The sequence below is a fragment of the Rhinatrema bivittatum genome, chromosome 1 (assembly GCF_901001135.1).
Source record: "Rhinatrema bivittatum chromosome 1, aRhiBiv1.1, whole genome shotgun sequence".
NCBI lineage: Eukaryota > Metazoa > Chordata > Amphibia > Gymnophiona > Rhinatrematidae > Rhinatrema > Rhinatrema bivittatum.
In genome coordinates this window covers 767,491,407-767,518,648 of record NC_042615.1, presented here as the reverse complement: position 1 = coordinate 767,518,648, position 27,242 = coordinate 767,491,407, and the positions used below count along the sequence as shown (strand labels likewise).

Genomic DNA, 27,242 nt, shown 5'->3' with positions numbered 1-27,242 from the left:
CTGGAAGGGGATCTGTTAGTGTTTTTGCTTGGCGTTGAGGCCCCCCTAACTGGATTTCAGCAGTGGAGGATAACTCAGTGGGCATCAGTCCATTGCCCCCTAGTTTGGTATGGATCCTCCTGCTCTTCTTGGGTGGAATTGTTTCAAGGGAGGCAATCCCTTTTACAGATACATTCAGCAGAGCCAGCCAACCTAAAAAAAAAAGGATTGCAGCCTGCGGAATCCCATAGGTCTTCTGCCACTGGTAGGCATCAGAGTACGCCTCACCTGCTGTGGGTCACTGATGGTGACCCAGGTGACATGGATGATGAAAGTGATCCTTACAAAGCATTCTGTCATAGAGATAAAGTGGCGGGTCTTCTCACCCTGACACTGAAGATGCTGGGAGAGCCGGGTATTGATTCCATTTCTGAGCCAAAGAAGTTACTCCCCCATTATGGATGCCATTAAAGGCCTGATGGTCTTGAATGGGATGTTTCAGAAGCTGATTTCAGAGGGGGACAAGCCTTGGGCTGTACCCCCTGGATCCGAGAGCGAGAGCAGTTGCATTTTCTAAAATGGGAATGTGCTGGTGTGTTTCGTTACTAAGCAGACGATCATTCCCATGGAAAGGGGAGCGGCATTGAAGGATGCAGATAGCCTCTTGCTGCTCCCTGGTGGCTCACTCTTGCCTGTTCCGATCTCAGGAAGTTGATGAGTCTGGTTTGAATTTTTGGCAGATGCAGGCTGTACCTAGTTCATACCTCTGCCATTGGAATGGCTTTGGAGATAGCAGCCAGGCAGCAGTTGTGGTTGAGCCATTGTTCAGCTGATACAATTTCAAAGTTTAATCTTATGAAATTGACCTTTATTTATTTATTTATTTATTTATAGATTTTTCTATACCGGCATTCGAGATTAGGAACCCCATCATGCCGGTTTACAAATAACAAGAGGGTGTGCACAAAAAACAGAACATAAACAAGTGCAAAGAAATATAAAATAAATATAAAAGTTACATTACAACAGGGTCATAAAACTGGGGAGAGAATTAGATTAAGATAGTTGAGTAGTAAATATGAATTATTTACATTAATAATTTACATAATATTGTGTAGTGTTTTATAAGATGTTACTGACTTTCAATATGGATCTGGGAAGGCTTGCTTAAATAGCCATGTCTTAAGCCTTTTTCTGAAAGTAGGAAGGCATGGTTCTTGTCTTAGATCGGGAGGAATAGAGTTCCATAGTGAAGGTCCGGCTGTGGAAAAGGCTCGGTCTCTGTAGGTTAGGTGTTGAGTGGTTTTGGTTTGTGGAACAAGGAGTGATCCTTTGTAGGCTTCTCTGATGGGTCTGGTGGATGTGTGCTTTCTGAGTGGAATTTGAAGATTGAGGGATGCTTGGTGATGGATAGTCTTGTAGATGATAGTGAGGGATTTGTGGATAATTCTAAAGTGTATTGGCAGCCAGTGCAAGTTCTTGAGAATAGGAGAGATGTGGTCTCTTCTCCTGGTGTTAGTCAGAATTCTCGCTGCTGAATTCTGAAGCATCTGAAGGGGTTTAATGGAAGCAGAAGGGAGACCTAATAAGATGGAATTGCAGTAGTCTATCTTAGAAAAGATTACTGCTTGAAGGACCGTTCTGAAGTCTCGCATGTGAAGGAGCGGTTTGATTCTTTTAAGTACTTGAAGTTTATAGAATCCGTCTTTAGTAGTTTGTTTGATGAAGGATTTTAGATTAAGATGGTTGTCGATAATTGCGCCTAAATCCCTTGTTTGGGTGGTAAGATGGTGGGTTAGAGGACATGGAGGTGGGTTGCTATTTTCTGGTGAGATGATGAGATCATTCTTGTTTGGGAGTGAGTTTAAAAAAAAAAGGGCCAAGAAATGAGTCCTGGTGCCTCTTGTTACCTGAAGAGCAGTTTCTTAGAGGATGGCCCCAGAGTAAGGCTCAGTCCTTTCAGCCCAGATGGGGTGCAGGCTCAGGTGGAGATGCTTCCTGACCCCCCTCAGTGAAGGTTTGTGACCTATCTCACAGAGCAAAAGATTATGGGTTGCCTATCTCTTTTTAATCTGAGGGGGGTCAAGTTCACATCAGACCAAGAGTGATAAAGGAAGGCTATGCTCTGGAGCCGCATCCCTAGGGACATCTTTATGGCATCTCTTCGCAGAAGAGACAGCAGTGGAATTTGTTGTCAAGGCTCCTGAACTGATGGGCCGTGTTTCCATGGCCCATGTCACAAGAAGATAAGGGCCATTATTCTATTTATTTCATTATTCCCAAGAAGTCAGGTTCCCCTCACTTCATCCTAGACCAAAAAGGGAGTCAATCATCATTGGCGAGTGACTTAATACTATATGGAAACCTTAAGCTTGGTGATAATGGCAGTACAGTCAGAAGAATTCTGACATTTTTTAATCCGTCAGAAGCATAGCTACGTATGCCCATTCGGCTGTAGTATCAACGGTTTTCCAGTTTGCTGTTTTGGGGTAGCGTTATCAATTTTGAGCGCTAATTTGCGATCTAGCCTCCACATCCAGAACCTTGCCAAGGTCAGAGTGGTGATAGCAGGGTTGAAAAAGGAAGGTATTCTGGTTCTCCCATACCTAGCTTGGTTAATTTGTGCCAAGAGCCTGAAGAAGAGTCTTCAGGCTGCATGTTAGGTGATCTCCTGGCCAAGAGCAGTCTACAGCTGCAGTCTACAGATATCACTATCTCGGTGTTCGTTTCGACATGAAGCAAGACAGAATGTTCCTGCCAGAAGGCCACATTCAAAAACTGCTAGCACAGGTGCGGCTATTGACAAAGGTATTCCTCCTGACGGTGTGGTCTTACCTACAACTGCTAGTTTTGATGGTAACCATGGGAAGGACGAATATGCATCCTCTTCAGCGCACCCTGCTTGCGCAAAGTCTCAGGACTACTTGTCTCTGCTTCAGTTACCGATGTAGATCAGCATCCAACTTCAGTAGTGGTTAAAAGCGGATAATCTAAGGAAGGGCATTCCCTACAGACCCCGGTCTGGCTAGTACACACAACAGTTGCGAGCTTTCAAAGTTAAGGAGCTCACTGTCAGGAATTGATAATTCAGGGGCTCTGCGGTGCAGAGGACTCTGGGGTGTCACTTATCTTGAAGCACATGCCGTTCGGCTGGCATGTCTGTGGTTCGTCAACTACTTGCAGGATCAAGTGGACTGAGTTATGTCAAACTATACGATGGCAGTGGTATATGTCAATTGCCAAGGAGGCACCAAAGGCCAGAAAGTGTCACAGGACATAGCCCAGCTCAGGGATTGGGCAGAGGTATATCTTCAGGAGATCTCCGCCTTCCACATTGCAGGAAAGGGCAATGCAAGAGCTGATTTTCTCAGCAGGCAGAGCCTGGATTGAGAGACTGTGAGATGTCAGACGTATGCCAGCTCACAGTAGCCCTCTATGGTCTACTGTTTTTAGACTTACTGGTGAATATCACACAGTGCGAAGGTTCCTCGCTTTTTCCATCACAGTAGAGATCAGAAGTCCTTGATATCAATGATCTCGTCCAGGAGTGGCCGGAAGGCAAGCTACACACACACACAGATTTGGTGCTTCTGGTGGCTCCAAGTTAGCCCGGGAGGCTGTGGTATTCACAATTGAGGAGATTCCTGTGAACACTCCTTCTGGTTTACAATCTACAGTGACCTGCTACACAGGGACTTGTTCTTCACAAAGTTCTGGCTTAAATTTCTCTCACAGTATGGCCCTTGAGAGAGAGAGTATGCCTCGGTTGCTGAGGCATGGATTTTCCACTGCTGTCCTACCTCCTTGCTTTATTTCCAAAAGATTTTAGAACAGTTTTACAAGCACTTGTTTTGTCAAAATTTGATTACTGTAATTCGATGTTTTTGGGCTTACCAGCGAATGTTACTAGATCATTGCACTTATTACAGAACTCAGCAGCTAGACTTTTGACAGGAATTAGAAGATCTGATGATATTTTTTTTTTTATCATGAGTGCTATTTCCTTTACATTTATAGCAATTTGATGCATCTAGGGGTAAGATTGGGAACTTGAAACCCTCCTTGTACTTTAGACTGAAACATAAGCCTCAAAACTTGAGGCAAGCTGCACCGCCAGATATCATAAAAAATCTTTTTTTTTTTCCACACTTCAGGCAGAGCACCAGAGATAGGAATGGGAAGAATCTGAAAAAAACAACAAAACAGGGCAAAATATTTGTTTTTACCGCAGTGATTCTGCCTGGTCTTGACAAATTATATCTCCTTCATCTCCCCATATCCTGTAAAATAGCCTCAAGTATAGGTGGGTAATTCACCAGCCCCAATAACAACCCCCAAATATTACACCTTGATTTTAGCCCATTTGAAAATAAATTGACCTTTCAAATAATTTATTTATTTATTTAGTTCTTTTTTTTATACCGACATTCATGATACATATCATATCGGTTTACATGGAGCAAGAGGTTATAACATTAACATAGAATAAGAGGCAAAGTTACAATAAAACTGGGGCAGGGAAACTAGGGAGATGAAGAAGCCAGAAACAGAAGATAAACTTGGTAACTGTAACAAATAATATACAGGGTCAGGAATGGAGTGCACTGATTAGGTGGCACTAGTATATGAACTGTGGAGTAGCTGAGACGGGCCTGGGTTAGGGGAAGGCTTGTTGAAACAGCCAGGTCTTGAATTTTTTCCTGAAAGTCAACAGGCAGGGTTCCTGTCTGAGATCTGGAGGGATAGCATTCCAGATGGCTGGACCCGCTGTCGAGAGGACCCGTTCTCTGATGGCTGAATGATGGGTGGATGTGGTTGAAGGGGCATGCAGAGATCCTTTGTAAACTTCTCTGATAGGTCTTGAAGAGGTGTGGAGTCTGAGTGGGAATTGAAGGTCAATCGGGACCTGGTTGTGAATGGCTTTGTGAATGATGGTGAGGGACTTGTGTAGGATTCTAAAGCTTATTGGTAGCCAGTGCAGATTTCTGAGGATGGGCGTGATGTGGTCTCATCTGTTGGTATTTGACAAGATTCTAGCAGCCTCGTTTTGGAGCATCTGAAGAGGTTTGTAGTGGAGGCGGGGAGACCCAGCAAAAGGGAGTTACAGTAGTCTGTCTTGGAAAATAGAATGGCTTGGAGGACAGTCCTGAAGTCATGGAAATGTAGCAGAGGTTTGTCTTTTTAGCACCTGTAATTTATAGAAGCAGTCCTTGGTTGTGTGATAATCCACTTGAAAACTTGGTTGTGTGATAATCCACTTGAAAACTTGCTAAAGAAATATTTAAGATCTTAGATTTATCTATATTTACTTTAAAACCTAAGACTTGACCAAATTCTGCCATTTCATCAACCACCCCAGGGAGAGAGAATTCAGGTGTAGTTAAAATATTTGTTGTCAGCAAATAAGGAAAACTTATAATTTATCGGTTCTATCTTCATCTCCAAAATCCTAGGATTACTATAGATCATTGCCTCAAAAGGCTCCAGAAAAAGCACAAAAAGTAGGGAAAACAATGGGTAGCCCTGTCTTGAACTACAACCCACTTTAAAGCCATCAGAGAACCCCCTATTGACCTTAATTCCAGGTTCAGGACCCTCATAGAGCTTTTCTGATCCATATGATAATATTAAGCTGAAAATCATCTTCTCTAAAGTTTTAAACAAAAACTGCCAGTTCACTCTATTAAATGCCTTCTCTGTATAGACTGTAAAAAGCACAGAAGGCAATTTCTCTTTTTTTATTTACCAGATCAAATCAATAATCTTGCGCATGTTATCAGATGCCATTCTTCTAGGAATAAATTCAGATTGATCTTGGTGGTTCAAAAACACAACCAATTTGCTGAAATGGTCAGCCAACATTTTTTCTAGAATTTTTAAATCTAAATTAATCAATGATATGGGCATGTATGAACTACAGAAAGTAGAGTCTTTACCACTCTTTGCAATAACTTTGATTCCAGCCAGGTTAGCTCCAGAAGAGTTGAAGCCTCCAGGAAGGAGACTATTAAACATCTGAGTCATCGGTTTAACCAAGATAGGAGCAAATGTTTTATAAAACTTCACTGAAAACTCATCTAGCCCTAGGGACTTACCCCCTTAAGAGCCTTCATAACGTGAAGAACTTCCAACTGTATAACCTCCTGGTCCAAGAACAATTAATGGTCTGGGGACAGAGTGGACAAGACAGTTTCTGCTAAATAATTATCAATCGCTACCTCACCCATAGATGTATCTTGTTGGTATAGTTCCTCAGAAACTGGTAAAATCGTTTCCTAATTGCTATATTCGTAGTCAGAAAGTCCCCGAGTTATATTTTACTATATGATTCTGGGAAAATACATTCTTTAATCTCATAGCTAAAAGCTTTCTGGCCTTCTTGCCCAATTCAAAGAACTCGTGTTTAACAAGATTCATCTGATGAACGATATTTTAATTATCTAGCGACCATAGATCATGCCTAGCATCCTCCAACTTAATAGGTGTGGCTGGGTTCTGTATATGTTTATCTAGGTGTTCCAAGTCACTAATCTGCACTAGATCGATCCTTGCAGCCTCCTTCACTTTTATTTTTTAAGGCAGCCCTAGATATCAGCTTCCCTCTTATAACTGCTTTAAGGCAATCCCAAGAGACCATTGGATTAAAATTATTTGTATCATTAAAGTGCAATGGCTCCAGATGGCTGATCACAAATGTCTGTATCATTCAATAAACTGTCATTAATCCTCCAGGAATTCCTGCCTGTATCATTATTTAAAAAAGAGTATTCTATCCACACCGGAGCATGATCAGACCATCCAATATTTCCTACAGCAACATCTGACATTCTAGAGACCAAAGTCTTGTCCACCAGAAAGAAATCTATACGAGAATTTGAATTTTGAGGTTTTGAAAGGAAAGTATAATTATGTGATGATGGATTTAATGTTCTTTAAATATCAGTCAGGACCCAGTTATCCATAAGATGCTAAGTTTAAGGTTTTGGAACCGAGAAACTGTACCCTCTCTCCACAAATGATTACGCGGACGCAAATATATACACGTGGCTCAACAAAAAAGAACAAGACATCCAGAAACCAAAAAAAGATGCTTTTTCAGGTTCTGATAACTCCTCTAGTGGATCGGATGAACATCAAGAACGCAGACCTCAAACTACTTTTTTAGAACGCAGATGATACAATCCCAAACCATCACGTCCTTATGGCAAGAAAATCAAACAGTTCCAAAGCCACGAAGATGACACCCAATAGCACAAGCCGTTCATGCGGTCATAGTCCCAACCCAATCAGCCATAATCAATTTATCAGATTATGTCCTCAGTCCTGAAGAAGAGCAAGTTCTAAACTGGGGTCTTCCTTCGTTCCCACTAACATACATAATCCTTTCACCTGTCGAATCTCTTTATACAGATTTTTTCGTTTGTTGATGATCAAATTGTACTTTCATGACTCCCCTCCATCCATACCAGATTCATCTAGTCTCAAAAACAAATCACGATGGATCCCTCCAGGATCAATAGATGAGCAAATTAAAGCTTATCAAAATCTTATATTGCAAGACATTGTCAAGCTTGAGGCTGATAAACTGCACACTTATTACAATTTATCTAAGGGAGAGCATCAAGCATTATCTACTCTTTCTCATAACACCAACATCATTATCAAGCCAGCGGACAAGGGAGGAGCTGTGGTCATTTTAAATGAATTTAAATTTAATGAATTTAATCCTAAATTCCTCAAAAACAGAACTTCTTCTCATATCATCTGAAATAATCCACACCCCCTCAATCTTTCCAACTAATCTACAAACAATAAAAGTAAGAGATTTGGGCGCAATCATCGATAATAGGCTTAACCTAAAAGCATTCATAAACCAAACCACTAAAGACTGCTTCCATAAACTGAATGTTCTAAAAAGAATAAGACCACTGTTCCACTTTCATGACTACAGGACTATCCTACAAGCAATAATCTTCTCCAAGCTAGACTATTGCAATTCTTTATTATTAGGTACCCCATCAGCAATACCAAACCGCTACAAATGGTTCAAAATACGGCAGCTAGAATTCTAACAAATACAAGGAGAAGAGAGCACATCACCCCGATCCTTAAAGATTTACACTGGCTGCCCATCCATTTCAGAATTCTTTATAAGTCAATCACCATAATCTATAAATCCATCCAACAAATCGCTCCTCTCAACTTACAAATCCCTTTCATAAAGCATACTTCCTCCAGACCCATAAGAGAGTACTACAAAGAGTCTCTGCAGGTACCGCCTTCCAAAACTTCCTTCCACATAACTTATAGAGATAGGGCTTTCTCCACAGCAGGACCCACTCTTTGGAATTCCATACCTACGGAACTTAGACAGGAACCCTGCTTATTGACATTCAGAAAAAGACTCAAAACATGGCTTTTCAAACAAGCCTTCCCAGACTCAGACTAAAAATAATTCTCTCTGATATTCAAGTTCCAAGCAACAATTTTCTTTTATAACCATCCTGATAATCTTCCCCTAAACTTTATAAACACCCAGTATCTTCATTACTTATGATTTCTTCTTTATTGTTAAAAACTGCATTTTTGAACTGAACAACTCATTGTAAATTATACACTTCCATTTTTTGGAAACTTTACCTTCTACAGGTTTATACACCATGTTAAAGTTACTATCTTTTCTTCTTCTTACTCCCAGTTGCATGTTTCCTTGTTTATTGTAACTGCATTTATAATATGTATATTACATATTTATTCTCGGTTCCGGTTATTACCCCATTGTTTATTGTAAACCGGCTTGATGTGATGTTATCACGATTGCCGGTATAGAAAAAATTAAAATAAATAAATAAATAAATCAAACAGATTACAGGGCAGAAATTATACGTCAATTGCAAGATGGTATTTTTTATGAATCCTTGTCATCAGATCCCACTTTGATGTTACAAGCCAGAATACAACTACTATTGCTACAAGCTCAAAAAGATGGGTTTTTAACAACTCGAGAATTCAACTTCTTGAATGTATAACATCTTCGAATCCCAGTTATCTATGGAGTCCCTAAAATCCACAAAACTTTAGTTAACCCACCTTGTAGACCGATAATTTCTTCCAAAGGATCCATTTTGGAACCCTTAGCCCAGTTCGTGGACCGTTTTCTTCAATCAGAGGTACGTCAGACTAAATCCTACATACAAGATACCTCAGATATGCTTCAAAAATTAGCACAATTGGATCATCTTCTAGGAGACTCTTTTTTGGTCACTCTTGACATAGAGGCATTATATACTAACATGCCACAGATGGAAGCCCTAAAACTAGTCAAAGAAGTACTAGGGCGTATAGACCGACCTCACAGAATTCCTTCTAGTTTTTTAATGAAACTTACAGAAATTATTTTGTTCCATAATTCCTTTTCTTTTGAACATCAATATTACCTGCAAATACATGGAGTTGCCATGGGGGTCCCCTGTAGCCCCTGATGCAGCGAAACTTTTCGTTACCAAATTTGAAGAATCTTTTATATATACATCTCCCTTTTTCACAAATGTTATCCAGGGGTCCAGATATATTGACGACATCTTCTTTATATGGACCAACACAGAAGCACAGTTGCAAGCTTTCCACATGTGGTTGAACCAATCCCATCCCAATTTGAAATTTACGCTCACATACCATCCAGAACAGATATCTTTTTTAGATATTCACATACATAAATATGGGTCTTCTGTACAAACCACATTATGTAGGAAACCAACTGATAGGAACAACTTGCTTCGAATTGATAGTCTCCATCCACGATGCTTTAAAGAATGCAATTCTTTTGCATTCGAAGAATCTGTTCCAATAAAGAAGAATTTCATCGTCGAGCATCTGTGTTAAAATCACAATTCCAGGAAAGAGGATACCCCACACAGGTCATTAATCATGCTTATAAAAGAGCCACATTTTCAGACAAAGAATCTCTATTACAATACAAACAAAAACCCATCACAGCTGATTTAATCTGCATTTTACAACATTCTCAACTAACGCAACAGATCAGACAAATACTACTTAAATACTGGCATGTTCTCAGCCCCCACTCTGTGTTTCAAAGAGCACCTATGTTAGCTTACTCCAGAGGACAAAATATTAAACAATATGTTGTCAGAGCGTCATCATCAGATTTAAAAGCTTATAGTGGCATAGGTCAATCTTCATGTGGTAAATGCTCTTTTTGTTCTCAAGCCCATCAAGGCTCCGTTTGGCAAGATCTCATCACCGGATACAGAGTTAGACTCACAAGTGATGTCAATTGCAACACAGGCTACGTCATTTTTGTCCTCCAGTGTCCGTGTCCAAAAATTTATGTAGGCCGCACCAAACGCAAGATTCGGACACGTCTCACAGAACACAAATGTCGTATTAACAACAAAGATCTCAAGGCACGAACTGTATAGCACTGCATTGATAAAGGACACACTTTTGAAAATTTCAAATGGGCCATTATAGAACATGTTCCTGCATCATGGAGAGGAGGTGATAAGAGTATCTATACTCAACTAGAAAGAGAATGCATGGATCCATCGTCTCCAATCTCTAGAACCATCAGGTCTCAACGATAAAATTGAGTGGTTCTCTTTAATATAACAGAATTGGTTTTCATAATATTTTCTGTTTACGGTTCATTCTGTGAGTGACGCCACATTATATCACTTCCGGCTGTCAATCTTGATAGACGGAGGAATTCCCTTTAAAAATGGCGTTCTCTTCAGTGTCTTTGCGCTAGTTAAGGGCATAGTACCCTTTCCACGCTGGTAGCTGTTAGCACCCAAAACAGTGAGTATTATTTATCCTCAAAAATTTATTTTGCTGGCAGTGACTGTGTGGAAGGAGCACCCGGAGAGCCCCGATATTACCTTTGCTGTTTTGCTTGCCTGCCAGCCCCGATGTCATCGGGAAGGGCCGAGGAGATGCCATAAGAGCGGCGTCAAGGAGGTATTTTGTGCAGTGACTGTGTGGAAGGAGCACCTGGAGAGCCCCGATATTACCTTTGCTGTTTTGCTTGCCTGCCAGCCCCGACGTCATCGGGAGGGGCCGAGGAGACACCATAAGAGCGGCGTCAAGGAGGTATTTTGTGCAGTGACTGTGTGGAAGGAGCACCCGGAGAGCCCCGATATTACCTTTGCTGTTTTGCTTGCCTGCCAGCCCCAACGTCATCGGGAGGGGCCGAGGAGACTCCATAAGAGCGGCGTCAAGGAGGTATTTTGTGCAGTGACTGTGTGGAAGGAGCACCCGGAGAGCCCCGATATTACCTTTGCTGTTTTGCTTGTCTGCCAGCCCCGACGTCATCGGGAGGGGCCAAGGAGACGCCATAAGAGCGGCGTCAAGGAGGTATTTTGTGCAGTGACTGTGTGGAAGGAGCACCCGGAGAGCCCCGATATTACCTTTGCTGTTTTGCTTGCCTGCCAGCTCCGACGTCATCGGGAGGGGCCGAGGAGACGCCATAAGAGCGGCGTCAAGGAGGTATTTTGTGCAGTGACTGTGTGGAAGGAGCACCCGGAGAGCCCCGATATTACCTTTGCTGTTTTGCTTGCCTGCCAGCCCCGACGTCATCGGGAGGGGCCAAGGAGACACCATAAGAGCGGCGTGAAGGAGGTATTTTGTGCAGTGACTGTGTGGAAAGAGCACCCGGAGAGCCCCAATATTACCTTTGCTGTTTTGCTTGCCTGCCAGCCCCGACGTCATCGGGAGGGGCCGAGGAGACACCATAAGAGCGGCGTCAAGGAGGTATTTTGTGCAGTGACTGTGTGGAAGGAGCACCCGGAGAGCCCCGATATTACCTTTGCTGTTTTGCTTGCCTGCCAGCCCCGACGTCATCGGGAGGGGCCGAGGAGACGTCATAAGAACGGCGTATTCTAGGCGCGCCACTGCCGTGGCTATGAGAAAGCTTCTGCTGACTACCCAAAGCCATATAGTCATTGCTGTGTCTTGCTTTGGGGCCCGCTGCACCCATGCCATGCTTTGGCATCGATGGGCTGCTGCTTTGCCTCTGCACCGGTACTTTTACTTTACCATTCTTTGGCACAGATGTATTATGTTTCCTTTCTTGGCTTCACGTCACTTTCAGAACAGTATTGCAAACACTTATCTTTTCCAGCACTGACTACTGCAATACACTCTTACTAGGACTCCCAAGCACATCGATAAGACCACTCCAGATACTTCAAAATACTGCAGCCAGAATACTGACGGGAAAAAAGAGGGGGGACCATATAATCGAAACTCTAGCAGACTTACATTGGTTACCCATCGAATACAGGATAAAATGCAAGGCCTTATGTAGCATACACAAACTAATATATGATAAAGAAGCAGACTGGCTAAACACAGCCTTACGAGTACACGTTCCACAAAGTAACCTCTGCTCAGCAAACAAAGCACTACTAACAATCCCTTCAGTAAAGTCAGCAAAATTAACCCAAGTGAGAGAAAGGGCTTTATCATTGGCTGGGCCCATACTATGGAACACGATGCCCCCTGAACTCAGATTACAGAATAATCTCAAAACTTTTAAAAATTTAAAAACATGGCTCTTTAAAAAAGCCTTCACTAAAGAGTGTGGAGGGTAGAGAATGAAAGTACAGAGTAATGCAGATGAGAATGAATTTACTCAATCCTACATTTAAGAAGTAATATCTCAAAGAGATAGTAACTCAATAATATACCTGGACTTGACCAACATTACTCAAATAATGATTTTATTTATGAAATTGTAACCAAACTTTATTGGCACCTGTTAGAATGTACGATATCTTAGATTTACTAACCTTAGTCTATGTGCCTATTTGTAAACCGTTGCGATGGTATATAACTTAGCGACGGTATAGAAAAGTTTTTAAATAAATAAATAAATAAATAAAGTATGTCATATTCTTCAGCAGTGAATGTGCTTGGCATCTCTGCTCTTTCAGAGCTATATATTGGGATGGTAACTTTAAAATAGCCATGCAGGCGCACATGTACACACGTGTACCAGCTCGCACCAATGGATGCGGCCATTTTATAGCATACGTGCGTATTTATATGCACACATGGTATAAAATAGGCTGTTCGCACATGGATGAGCACACAGTTTTAGTTATGCACATATATGCTGCCTCTAGAGTACTGTGCTCATTTCTGGAGACCCTATCTCCAGAAGGGACAGAGACAGAATGCTTTATGAAGATTGAAGAATCTAAATATGTATATCCTGGAGGAAAGGAGACGCAGGGGTGATATGATACAGACCTTCAGATACTTGAAAGGTTTTAATGATCCAAAGTCAACGACAAACCTTTTCCATTGAAAAAAAATCAGCAAGAGGAAATGTGGAAAAAAGGATTTGCATTCACAAAAAAGTGGGGACCAACTTGCTTGTTACGGTGGTTACTACCCCAAACCAAATAAGCCTGATACTTCACTTTCAATGCATATCCAGCATAGCTCTCTGCTTCAACGGCAGGGGGGAATGAAGAAAAGATGATTTATATTCAGACAACAACAACAAGGACTGAATTGCACAGGCTGGGTAAACAAATAAGCGTGGGAGTAGCTTGCTTATTGCGGTGGTTACTACCCCTAACCAGTTAAGCTAGATACTTCACTTAGATGCAGTTCCAGCACTGCTCTCTACATTAATGGCGGGGGTGGAAGGGAAATAGAACCAAAAGGTTACTAAGGGCCAAGAGTAACAGATAAGCATGAGGGAAAAAAAAGTGTGAAAGCTTGCTGGGCAGACTGGATGAGCCGTTTGGCATTCTTCGCCGTCATTCCTATGTTTCTATACCACATAAATGGTGGCATTTTAGTAGAAGCGAGCTGACGCAATTACCAGTTTTCCCAGTTCACGCAGGTAAAGGATAGGACTTCCTAACCCCCCTAGTTAGATAGTCTACCTTTTACTCTGTTAGCCCTAACCCTTAAAACCCTGCTAACCTCTTTAGTTTCTTTTGTTTAAAGACTTATACGCCATCCATAGCAGAAGTAAAGTTATGCAGTAGGGGTCCCTGGCGCGCTTGTACATGTAAATACTTACGCACAGATTTCATTGAGAAATCTAAGAACACCCATGCCCCATTCAGATAATGCCCATGCCCCACCTCTTTTAGCAAAAAATGTTTGTGCCAGGAGATACACATATACTCGCGTGCTTTGTGCTGGCCCGACTTCAGCTCATATCTCCTGGCTTTGGCATGCATAGGGCTTTTAAAATTAGACTTTTAATATGTCAGTATTCCTTCAGCATTATATGATTTGTGAGCATTGGAAATTGTGGTGCTTTTTTTTAGTTTTTGGTTTTTTGCCGCTTTCTTATTGGTCCTCATCTGGAGAATAAGAAGCTTTCTGTTTTCTATCTCTTAAAAAATGTTCTTTTTATTTCTTTATATCTTTATTTAAGGGTGCAACAATACAAATTTTGAGTTTTTAGTGTTGCAACCGTCCCTTCCCGATGGCTTCACTCCACCTACCTTTCTTTCCTTGCACCTCCTCTTGCTGTTGATGGATGCCTAGCTACCGCGGCGTCTGCCTGCCGTCCTCTCTGGCGTCCCCGGACCGGCTTGGGCGCTGCCTCCTGCCATGCTCTGTCTGTACCTTAGGGCACACGCGCCACGTGGTCCTCACTCTTATTTCCTACTGGGCGCGAACCTCATGGGCGTCCCCGTGTGATGACGTCACGCTGCCCGGATATTTAAAGCCTACACTGTTTGCTAGCCTTTGAGTTAGCGAGGGGATTTCTACGGATGGGATTCGCTCTCCGTACCCAGCTACTCTGCCTCCAATCTACTATTGGACTCTTAACGCTAACAGGGTACCCGCTCCTCGGGGGCCTCACTTGCTTTACAGGTCGCTATCAGGAAACCGGTACTCGCTCCTCGAGGGCCCATGTTCCCTGACTTGTTGCCTGCTCCTACCTTCTCTTCTGTCTGGAAGGATTCGCTATCTTCAACACCAGTGAGTACTACCATCTTCATCTCAGAGCTTTCCCGGGAACCAGGTACTCTCTCCTCGAGAGCCTGCCTCTGTTCCAGCCCTTGTGCCATCTCCTACGTGGAACCGCTGTGTGAGTACATTACCTTCAAGCTTCTCAGGGATCAGGTACTCGCTCCTCGAGGGCCTGCTCTTCTTATCCAGGGGTTCTCCATACTGGGGCTTGTGCATATTCCAATGTACTCATTGTTCTCAGTTCTTTCCACTACAGCACTGCTACCAGAGGAGTCGCTGTTCCAGCGCCTGATGGATGCTAGCCCAGCTGGGCTACTTCAACTACTCATCACTGCCACGTCTGGTGGCTACACCACATTGTTTAATAAAAGATCAATCTCTGTGTTTGTGTGTCCTCAGCTGAGCCTGACCTGTGGCCCCTCACGGGGTCTCTGTATGATCAGACTTGAGGAGATATATTCACACAAGGGCTGACATTTTTGAAACTGTGATCTAGCCCTAAACATCTCGGGCACAGATCATGTTGGTCACAGTTAGACATTTTGTGGTTAAAATTCTTAGAATTTAAAGGATATTTACCTTTTTTCTGTGAGGAATCCTCCCTCTGAGACTTTTGTTTTGCTTTTACTCTAATGGTAGGTAACTTAGAACTAAATAAAACTAAACTGAAACTAAATTAAAGATTACAAGAAAACTAAATATGCACAGTGACATGACGGAGAAAGTCAGTTACTCAACTGTTTATGTAGCAGGCAAATGTGTAGACTGAGGTAATTCGTGTGGCAGCATTAGTGCGGGAAGCACCACGTATGCTCAGGAAAGTTCGTTAAACCCTAAGCTAGGAGACAGCAGCACCTGATTGGCACCATCAGATGACGTCACCCAGTTGTGTGGCTGTATTGTCCAGTTTGTTCATGACGAACTTTGGAAATAAAATTAGATATACACTATTTATTTATTTATTTATTTATTTATTTATTTATTGTTTTCTTATACCGATCTTCCTACATTAGATGCAAATCAAACCGGTTTACAAAGAACAAAAACTTGCCAGACAGCCTTACATGGAACAATGAACATTTAAGCAACTTTAAGTAATAGTCAATGAGAAGAAAAACTAAATATACAATTTAAATTACATAGTAATCAAGGTAGATAAGAATTGGAATTGGATTACATAGTAATGAAGGTCATAAGTGATAAAAGTCCAGTAAATGTATAATTCAAAATTATATAAAAATTATAAAAATAGTGACCATATTTAAAGGGAAGCCTCATACATATTTTTAAATAATTTCTTATTCTAAAAAACATGGAAGTAAAAAAATTGACAGCTTTACTTACCCAGAAATGTTGATATTTACCTTTGCACCACTGTTTGATCAGAATTGAGTGAGAATAGCATTGTTAGTTTAAATCCATGAGAATTAGCATTGAAAATCATTACAGTGACTACAAAATGCCACCATAGCACTTAGATTAGACTCTTAAGCAAAAAACTAACAAAGAATGTATGTAAAGAAATTGGAAATCAAAGGCAATATTATAGGTTTATGATAACTTCATAATGCAGCAGTTGCTTTGTCCCTTCTTATATTAAATGGAGCAGGAGGCATTTGGTGGGTTACATATGGGAATTTATATGAGCATCTACCCAAAGTGGACAAATCTCCTACTAGTTTTACGTGATCATATTTAAGGTTTTAAGAGAGCATATTGAATAAAATCAGGGGAGGGGGAGTTCTCTTTGGCAAAGCTCATTGTTACCGGTAAATGCTTTTTAAATTTCATTTTAGTAGCCATAATAAATTGGATAGGTCTGGTAGCTAAATGGATAGCTCTATACATCCTCGATTTATCTACTTTCTCTAAATATCATCTGCTTGCCATTGTTTGAAATAGGATTTTGTGCTAGATGAGCACCTTGGTTTGACATGTTTGTGTACTTGTATTCTTTTAAAGCATACCAGGACAGTTAACTATTATCCTAAAGATTGAAAACAATTTATATTCATTAGTTTTTGTATCTCCTACTACCCATTTCTTTAGTTCTACTAGATATACATGATACTCCAGCAATAATGTATACTTGGAATACTGGAATTTTAGCCATGCTTGTTGGTGAGATGTTAAAAATAGCTTAATCATCAAAAATCACAGAGCAGTCCAGCTTTTAGCATCTGACTGCAAGATATTTCACATTTAGTACCCTAACCTCCCTTCTCACTATTAGTTATCTTGGGGTTAAACTTTGAATCTTAGTATGTGACTTGAAACAATGACCCTCTTAATACTTCATGCCTGAAGCTTGTAATTTATATGCTCTGAAATCATCTTAAATAGATATGGTTCACTTCCATATAAGTCCCCTATAAACATGGGACTCATGTCTGGTTCTGATTTAGCATTGAAAATGAAATGCATATTGGCTCCTAGCTGTAAAATAAATCCTCACATTAGAGAAATGTGTTTCCTTTAACAATGACCTTCAAGGATTCTTTTAAATGCCAATACGGGCTGTCCAGACATTCTACTGAGATTTCTTGAAGCAGCTCAGCTGACCTCTGTAGTGATTCTTAATGTAAGATGGCTATAGCAACTGACCCAAATGTCCTTTTTCTTGCTGCAGGAAAGATAATAAGCAAGTGAAAAGACATGCATAGCATAACATAGTTAAGGACATTTGTAGTTCATCATTACGTTTCCACTAGTTAAAATTTATATTAGAAACATAAAGGTGGTGATTTTTGTTTGTTTTTCACCCTCCCAAAAATAATTCTCAAGATCTTTCAGATTTTTTTCTTTCTCTTATTTTTGTATGCCGTTTTGACAATCCTATACTTGTAAGATCTAATAATTTTCTATATTTGTACTATAGTTGTGTTAATTCTACATAAAGAGTATCTGTAGAGTGCTATATTTGCATTTTGTGTGGATTTTATAATGTTACCAGATAATATCAAGAATCAAACTGAAATTCTTAAGACCAGTAGGATCCACATATCTGACTTCCAGGAACATTACAATCTATGCTGTTATTTTTCATAAAACTGGCTGTTTCATATAAGCAGGGAAGGCTGTCTGTACTTATGAAGCAAAATATTGTTTTTATTTATTCACTATGGCCTGACATACAGTGGAATATTTCCTGTCCTCAACATATAGAAATACTATTTTATTTTCATGGACAACATCACAGGATGCAACTTCAGTGTATACCTTAAGGCTATGCAAGGCTAATAACAATACACAGTAAAAATGTAATATTTGTTGAAAAAGATAGAGCATGATTCATCCAAAATCTGTACTTAGAAAAAAAACTTGTCAAAAAGATATTTGCCAGTTTGTATGAATAAAAATAATTATAGCTTGAGGCCCTGCATATATTAGGATAAAGCATAACCTCCCTCCTCCCCCAATATTTGGGTTTTTAGATTAGCTGTTATCTGATTTAGGTGATCCTTTGTCAGCTTCATTATAATACGCATGAAACTTAACTATCCCTTCAAAAATGTGCAAAGTCTTCTATAGATATCACCAGCATCTGGAATTGAACAGAGAATTCCCATTAGGTAAGCACACACAATGATGTCTATGGGGAAAATCTGGTGGTCTAGAGATTAAAATAACTGAACTGAGAACCAACAGATCTGAGTTCAGAACCTGCTTCTGACTTGCATTATGACCTTGGGCAAGTCACTTTATCTCCCATTGCTATAGGAATCCATTTAGATTGTAAATTGCTGGTGCAGGTACTCATTCTAGTTTATATTTAACTGCCTCTCCCAGAAGCATGAGTTAAATATATAATAAATAAAAATGATTTCATATCAAAAATACAAAACATATAAAGAATTTAAACATGTAACAGACCAAATACATTGTAATTTACAAACACCATGTGATGGTGACCCTGTTTTCCCCCTTTTTGAAGGACCAACCATTTAGCTTGGTCCACCTTAACTCCTACAGAGGGAGAGACCTCTGTGGGGGTGGGTCCTTGCTGGGAGGGGAATAAGAGTGTAAACCCAGCTGGGATCAGGAGGCCCCTACGTCTCCAGGAGAAGGCAGCTCTCTAACCTAACTTGAAGAAATTAGAAATGTATTCCAAAGGTAGACAGTCGTTATTGAAGTGCTGTTATGTTAATAAAGTTTAAAGTGGGATTTTTTTTCTAAGCTTGGCACAGAAAAACTCTAATTCTTAAGGGGAGGACTGTGAATTAAAGTTTTGTTGTCTGGCCTGCCAAAGAAGTTGGAGGTAAAGTGGTGCTCTAGAAGTGTGTACAAGAGCACAAGAAGTAAGTAGTTGATACCTGTGTAGCTCAGGGAGCACACAGTAAAACATTTGAACAAAGGACGCTGTTAAGATGCTGAAGTCTCCGTTCCAAGAGTATTTAAAAAAAAATCTTTGAATAAAGAGTGACAATGCCACTTGATTGAAATCCATATAAGAAGAAATTAATTGGTTCAAGAAATGTATATAAAGAGTGGCATTGTCATTTGATTGAAATTCATGTATAAGAAGATCATTATAAGAAAAATAATTTTTTTTAGAAAAATCAAATAATAAAAATGTAAGAGGTTGTTAGACCCGTGATTGTAACAACCGGTCATTCAGATTCTGCAATATCAGATTCCTTATTAGTACTGAGGTCTTTTCCTTTTTCAAAAATTTTTTTTTGGTTATATAAAAATATAGAATAATATTTTAACTGTTAAGAAAAAATCCAGTATATATATGGTGGAGACTCATACGAATAATTGGTGGGTCAGTTATACTAGTTAATTTTTTTCATTTTATTCTCCCGCCAGCCACACCCGGATTGCCATTGCCACTCCCAACTGAAAGATCAAGGAACACTGTGTCCCAGTTTCTACCCACTCCACCTTGACATAAAGAAGAAAGGTCCCCCATGCTCAGATTCCCCCACCCTGACACACAAAACAAAGAGGTTCTGGTTCCCCAGCAGTCCTACTACTTCTGACACAAAACAAAGGGTAATCTTCCAATATCAAAAACAAAAGTCCTCTATGCCCTGATCCCCATGACTTACTGCCTCCCACCTCCCCCACCAGTTGTTCCTCCTGCTTAACATGTCAGAAAGAAGATGGGAGCAGAAAAAAGTAAGACTACCCCCTGCTCCATTGCTTCCAAGATGGTGCTGGATAACGTCTTGTGGACCTTTACTCTATACATGTATGGGTCAAATAAACAGGCAAAGAATAAAGGAAAAACGAAATATCATTTAACTGTGCTCATAGAAAATTTGTGTTTATAGTGATAATTTGACCGTATCAGCAAGCCTGGCGACGCACACCATTAATTGTTTTAACAGGGGCCGTCCGGACTTTACGGTCGGTAGATTTATCACATTAATATTAATTTTTGCTTATTTTTTATCAATTTGACATTTTTCATTTTTTTTGCATTTTCAATATTTTTTAAATATGTCGAGCCTGTTCTTCTTGTCCTTTGGACACATGAAACAATTGCCTTGGACATTTAAAAAATATTGAAAATGCGAGTTTGTCCTTTGGACACATTAAACAATTGCCTTGGACATATTTAAAAAATATTGAAAATGCAAAAAAAAAAAAAGAAAAATGTCAAATTGATAAATATAAGCAAAAATTAATATTAATGTGATAAATCTACCGACCGTAAATGATGAGAAGTCCGGACGGCCCCTGTTAAAACAATTAAGGGTGTGCGTCGCCAGGCTTGCCGATACGGTCAAATTATCACTATAAACACAAATTTTCTATGAGCACAGTTAAATGATATTTCGTTTTCCCTTTATTCTTTGGCTGAATTTATTTAATGGAAAAACAATTAGCTCTTTCTTGAATTCTTTGTCAAATAAACAGGCACCATTTTGAATCTCAGCTGCTGCAGGGCAGGAGGGAGTTGTGCTCTGTCCTGCCACCATCTTTTTTAAAGTGGTAGACAGCACGGGGCATACCTTATGAAGGGAGAGATGCAAACTAATATAGGGATCAGGGAATGGAGGCCCCTTCATTTTATGATTAGAGGACCACCAAAGGCACTTTAATATTGAGGTGGAGGCACCAAGACCCCTTTGTTTTTAGGGTGAAAGGGGTATTAGGACATGGAGTTGCCTTTCTTCTTTGGGTCAGATTGGAATGACTGGGGCATGATACCCCTGTGATCTTTGAGGCAATGGTTTGTTGAAGCAGGGGGTGGCTATGTTCTAAGGGCAAGGCCCCAAGAGCAGGACTTCTCTGCAGGCATGCAAATATTTAATATCCACTCCAACCAGGTGTTAAATTGTAGGCCTTAATGTATACAAAATAGCAGGAAGAAGAGACCATGCCACTATTTGCCACATGTCCACTTAATCCTAATTTTCATCTGACACTTCTTCATTTACATGTTCATACATGCTATCATGTTCCAAGCCTAGGTTAGTGTTCACGATAGGGCCTTAGTGCATACTACCATATTAAACAACCTTAGCATTAATGCTGGTCTTTAGTACATAGACCTGCTTACCTCAAAGAAGCATTTCAACATGCCAAACCAAATACTGGAATGCTCATCAGTAAGAAAAAAATAATTTCATTTTGTATTTTTTAAAAAACTATTTCCCAATAATTGGCAACTTTTGATACCTACATTCTTGGTGGTTCATCAGACAGGAAATTAAAGAGCAAATATTCTCTGATAAGAGAATCAGAGAATCACCAAGCATGGAAGGAATGAGTGCTCTGTTTACTACCACAAACATTACAAAAGTTTTGGGGTTGGTGTTGTAACTATAATTAAACCTCTGTCTGTATAGACAAGGTATGTTTAATATTACTAGTGCTGTACTCACAGCATGTAAGGACAACAAAGTAGATTAGAAGCCAAAAAATGTCTGATTATAAACTTTTATTTATGGAGACGTATTCCTTTTTAGACTAGCCCGGCTCAGGCTGAGTTTCGCCCCCACATTGGGGCTGCCTCAGGGGGCTGTATGTAGTCAATCATATAATGTATGTGGGTTCAGTCTCATACAACAGATTGTTTCTGATGGTTAGCCTGCTGTGCTGTCACAATATGTGCAGTCTCCCTCATGGCTTTCTTAGGCAGCCTTCCTTCTTGCTTTGTTGGTCCCTCACAGCATGTAAGCCTTCAACTCATTAGCTCATTCTCATTTTAAATGCTATTTGGAAAATAAGTGGTTAAGCAAATAAGCAACAAAAAGGCAGTAGGTTGCAGTAAAAATCTGCATAGCAGAATTTCAGCCACCAGTTTGTTTGTTTTTCTGCCCTTCTTGGCCATTTTATAATTATACTAATTGTACCCTTTCTGTCAAACATTTATTGTATGTTATAATACCTGTCATGACTATAATTTCCATATAATTCCTTTTTGTTATGCTGATACTACTTCTAGTAGTCCTTTCTGAATGTGACACTGTCTCTTTTTGAATGCAAGTTGTTAGATTGTTGTTGTTGGTCATGCAAGTATCCACACCATAGAATTGGCCATGCCAAGCTTTTCTAGTGCATAAAAATGTACTATCTATATAACATGTCACGAGAAAACCTATGAATCTAACCAAAAGTAATCAAGCAGTAGTTTATATGAAAATATTTTTTTTGTATCCTTTTAAACAGATTTACTTTTGAATAAAGCATTAATAAAAACAGTATGTCAGGAGAAAAGAAACAAATTTAAAATCAGAATGGATTAACAACATATTTTTATTCTGTTTTCTGTTATAGGCAAAGCATTGACATTTCTCTTGCTGCAGCCTCCAAGCCCTAAACTTCCTCCACACAGTACAATCCGTAGAACTGCCATTGATCTAATTGGACGAGGTTTTACAGTCTGGGAGCCTTATATGGATGTGTCTGCTGTACTGATGGGGCTTTTGGAGCTCTGTGCTGAAGCTGAAAAGCAACTAGCGCAGTATGTACACAGCTAAATATTGTTCCTTTTATCTGTGTGTCATGTGCAGTACATAACAACAAAAGATATGCCATATTGGGTCGGATCAAGGATACATCAAGCCCAGTATCCTGTCTCCAGCAGTGGCCAATCCAAGTCACAAGAACCTGGCAAGTAACCAAACATTAAAAAGATCCCATGCTTCTAATGCCAGCAATAAGCAGTGGCTATTCCCTATTGATTAATAGCAGTTCATGGACTTCTTTTCCAAACATTTTTTAAACCCAGCTATACTAGCTGCTTAATCGCATCCTCTGACAATGAATTTCAGAGCTTAATTGTGCGTTGATGAAAGAATTTTGTACGATTTGTTTTAAGTATGCTACTTGCTAACTTCATGGAGTACCCCCCTAGTCAACGTATTTTCCGAAAGAGTAAATAACTGTTTCACATTTACCCATTCTAGTCCTTTCATGATTTTGTAGATCTTTATCATATCCCCCTTCAGCCATTTCTTCTTCAAACTGAACAGCCTTAACCTCTTTTAACTTTCCTCATAAGGGGGCCATCCCATTCCCTTTATCATTTTGGTTGCTCTTCTCTGTACTTTCTACAGTGTAACTATATCTTTTTTGAGATGTGGCGACCAGAATGGCACACAGTATTCAAGGTGTGGTCTCACCATGGAGCAATACAGAAGCATTATGACATCCTCCATTTTATTTGCCATTCCCTTCCTAATAATTCCTATTGTTGTTTGCTTTTTTTGACCACCATAGCACATTAAGCAGACTATTTCAATGTAATGTCAACTATGATATCCAGATCTTTTTCCTGGATATTAACTCCTAAAATGGAACCTAACCTCTTGTAGCTACAGCATTTTTATTTTTCCCTAAATACATCACTTTTTCCTAGGACAAGCAGGATGGTATTCCTCACAAGTGGGTGACATCATGTGATGGAGCCCGGCACGGAAAACTTCTTTCAAAGTTTCTAGAATTTTGACTAAACGCACTGAGCATGCCCAGCATGCCACTATCCACGCATCCACATAGGGTCCCTCTTCATTCTCTTCATTTCCATGGAGCTATCATCTTTAATATGTGGAGCTCGAGCTCTTTTTCTTCAGAAAACTGTATTTTCAAGTCATCTCTCATTTTTTCCCATGCCAGGTCCCTCGATCCTTTTCCAGCCCTAGTTAGAGGTGTCATGGTAAGTTAACCTCATTCTTTGAGGTCAATTACTGATGGTGACATCCTCCGGTGGCTGCCGGCCATCGATGCTCGGCGGTTGCTTTTTGCCATGGCGTTCTCCGGATTCCACCGCTGCTCCCAGTGCCCCCAGACCATGTTCATCACAGACCCCCACGAGGACTGATTTTTGTGCCTGGGGGCCTCTCACGCTGGGGTAGATTTTATAAATGTACGCGCGGGCGTACTTTTGTTCGTGCACCAGGCGCGAACAAAAGTACGCTGGATTTTATAAGATACGTGCGTAGCCGCGCGTATCTTATAAAATCCGGGGTCAGCGCGCGCGCAAGGGGGTGCACATTTGTGCAACCTGCGTGCGCCGAGCCCAGCGCGCTCTGCCTGTTCCCTCCGAGGCCGCTCCGAAATCGGAGCGGCCTCGGAGGGAACTTTACTTCTATCTCCCCTCACCTTCCCCTCCGTTCCCCTACCTAACCCACCCCCCCCTGGCCCTATCTAAACCCCCCCCTACCTTTGTTGGCAGATTTACGCCTGCAGAAAGCAGGCGTAAATCTGCGTGCGCCAGCGAGCTGCTGGCGCGCCATCACCCAACCCGGGGGCTGGTCCGGAGGCCTCAACCACGCCCCCGGGCTGGCGCCATGCCCCCGGGCCCGCCCCCGAAATGCGTCACTTGCGGCCCACCCCCGAAACGCAGCGTCACTCACGGCACGCCCCCGACACGCCCCTCCATGCAAGCCCTGGGACTTACGTGCGTCCCGGGGCTTGCACGCGCCGCCGAGCCTATGCAAAATAGGCTTGGCGCGCGCAGGGGGGGTTTGGTGTAGGTTTTCGGGGGTTCGCGCGTACCCCTTTGAAAATCTACCCCAATGTGCACAGCTAGTCTTTTTGTGCTTAGTTGTCTCCCAATGGTCACCGAGCATACCTGGACAAGATGGACAAGTTATTTGGGGCCAGGAAGTCGATCTCTTCACCTCAGTGTCGGACGCATCGACACATCGCAGTAAAGACCCTAGAGGTACTGGGCCTATCTTGTCTGTCCCTTGCTGATTTCCCAGCTGGAGATAGGTTCTGGGGATTGGCCCATGTCTCTTTCTTCCCTCTATAGGTCTGGATTGTCACAGTCATCCTTGGCACTGGGGAAAGACCGGGCCGAGCAACGGGAGAAATTGAGGAAGCACAGTCATCGGTCACCTTCCTCATGTGGCTCCAAGCTCCAAAAGGCGCCAGCATCTTCTGAGACACCACCGAAGCAGTCCCATGTCGACGAGGCATCGACACCCGTCAAGGCCAAGGGTCTGGTGGTCCCCATCGATGTCTGTGCCAGGCACTGGTTCCCCTTGGGGCTCCAGGTTACGCCTCCTCCTCCTCCTCAAACTGTATTTTCATCGACCGCATTTGAGGAGGAGCACCGTCCATGCTTACACAGTTGCTGGAGCTCTTGGATCTGCTCCTCTGTGCACTGCCGATGCAACCCGTGCCGATACCCCGGAAGCCCTCACTGCCACGGGGACATCAGTGAGGTCTCGATCGGAGACCATTCCCATCGCGGATTCCTCCGATGAGGAATGGCCGTTGGTTCCAGTGGTACGTCCCCTCCAACCGGTTATACAGCCACCAATCCTTGAGTTACTGGGTCCTTCGACACCGTCGATACCCCCAGTGCAGACAGTACTCCCGGGGCCAGTGGTGCCTTCGGTGCCTGGGGGACTATCTGTGCCCCCAGCACCCCAGCCCAGGACCATACTTCAGGCTTCCCTGCCAGTGTCGCCATGGAGCGAAGCTGACACCCCTTATGACCTGTGGGAAGATGAACCTTCCATCTCTTCCTCTGAGGACTCTGAAGAACTACTTTCTGAACCCTCTCCTCCAGAGGAAAGACGCTGCTACCCTCTAGAGGACCTGACATTCGCAGGTTTTGAACGAGCAATGGTGGAGTCTGTCCCTTTCCAGCTCCTGACTGAGGAAGACTCCAGGTACAATATGCTGGAGATCCTTGAGCTTGTGGATGCTCCTAAGGAAGTAGTTGAAGTCCCAGTCCATGATATTTTCAAGGACTGATAGTTGCTAATAGTTGGAACACAGTGTCAGCTGCTGTGTGACAACTAGGGATGAGGAGTGAGGAAAATAGTGTCTTGTCGACAATGTGTATAGGCAAAAAGGGAGGGCCTAGAGTGCGGCTGCTGCTGCTGCTTGGGTCCAGATAGACTTCCACAGACTGGCTGGCACCCCCTATACTGGGCTGGCTTGGGGAACTGTACTATATGTGTAAGGTAAGGATGAACTTACAGGTAGCATACAGATTCCCCAAACAAGAACCACACAATGAAGTGAGCCAATCAGGAAGTGTAGTTTTAAAACCAGTGACCGCTTATAAAGTGAAGACTAATAATGAAACTAGGTCTTGGTGTAAAAAATGACACCAAGATTTTGGACTTGTTCAGATATATGAATAAAAGTGTTGTCAATGGAAATTGCGAATGGTCTGTCCTTAAACATAAGATAAGATATGCCATAGTGGGTCAGACCAAGGGTCCATCAAGCCTAGCATCCTATGCCCAATAGTGGCCAATCCAAGTCACAAGTACCTAGCAAGTACACCAACATTAAATAGATCCCAAGCTACAATTCCTTATTGATTAATAGCAGTTTGCAGACTTGTCCTGTAGGAACTTAGCCAAACCTTTTTTAAACTCAATTACATTGTCTGCCGTAACCACATCCTCTGGCAATAAAGTCCAGAGCTTAACAATGCTTTGAGTGAAAAAGAATTTTTTCCAGTTTGTTTAAAATGAGCTACTTGCTAACTTCGTGGCATGCCCCCTAATCCTTCTATTATCTGAAAGAGTAAATAACCAATTTGCATTAACCCATTCAAGTCCTTTCATGATTTTGTAGACCTCCATTATATCCCAACTCCAAGCTGAACAGCCCTAAACTCTTTAGCCTTTCCATGCCCCTTATCATTTTGGTTGCCCTTCTCTGCACTTTCTCTAGTATAACTATGTCTTTTTTGAGCTGCAGCAACCAGAATTGCACACAGTATTCAAGATGCAGTCTCACCATGGAGCAATATAGAGGCATTATGACGTCCACTGTTTTATTTGCCACTCCTGTCCTAATAATTCCTAACATTGTTTGCTTTTTGACCGCCACAGCAAACTGAGCCGATGATTTGAATGTAT

At 41.5% G+C, this 27,242-nt stretch overlaps 1 protein-coding gene across 3 annotated transcripts in view; it reads left to right on the top strand.

The window, feature by feature from the left end:
- Positions 1 to 27,242, top strand: part of WDR7 (WD repeat domain 7) — a 1,145,388-nt gene that overhangs the window by 794,005 nt on the left and 324,141 nt on the right. For all 3 annotated transcript variants that reach the window (XM_029579728.1, XM_029579736.1, XM_029579721.1), the window contains one exon: positions 22,684 to 22,870. In XM_029579728.1, coding sequence (XP_029435588.1) covers positions 22,684 to 22,870 — 187 coding nt within the window. The remainder of the gene's footprint in view (positions 1 to 22,683; positions 22,871 to 27,242) is intronic.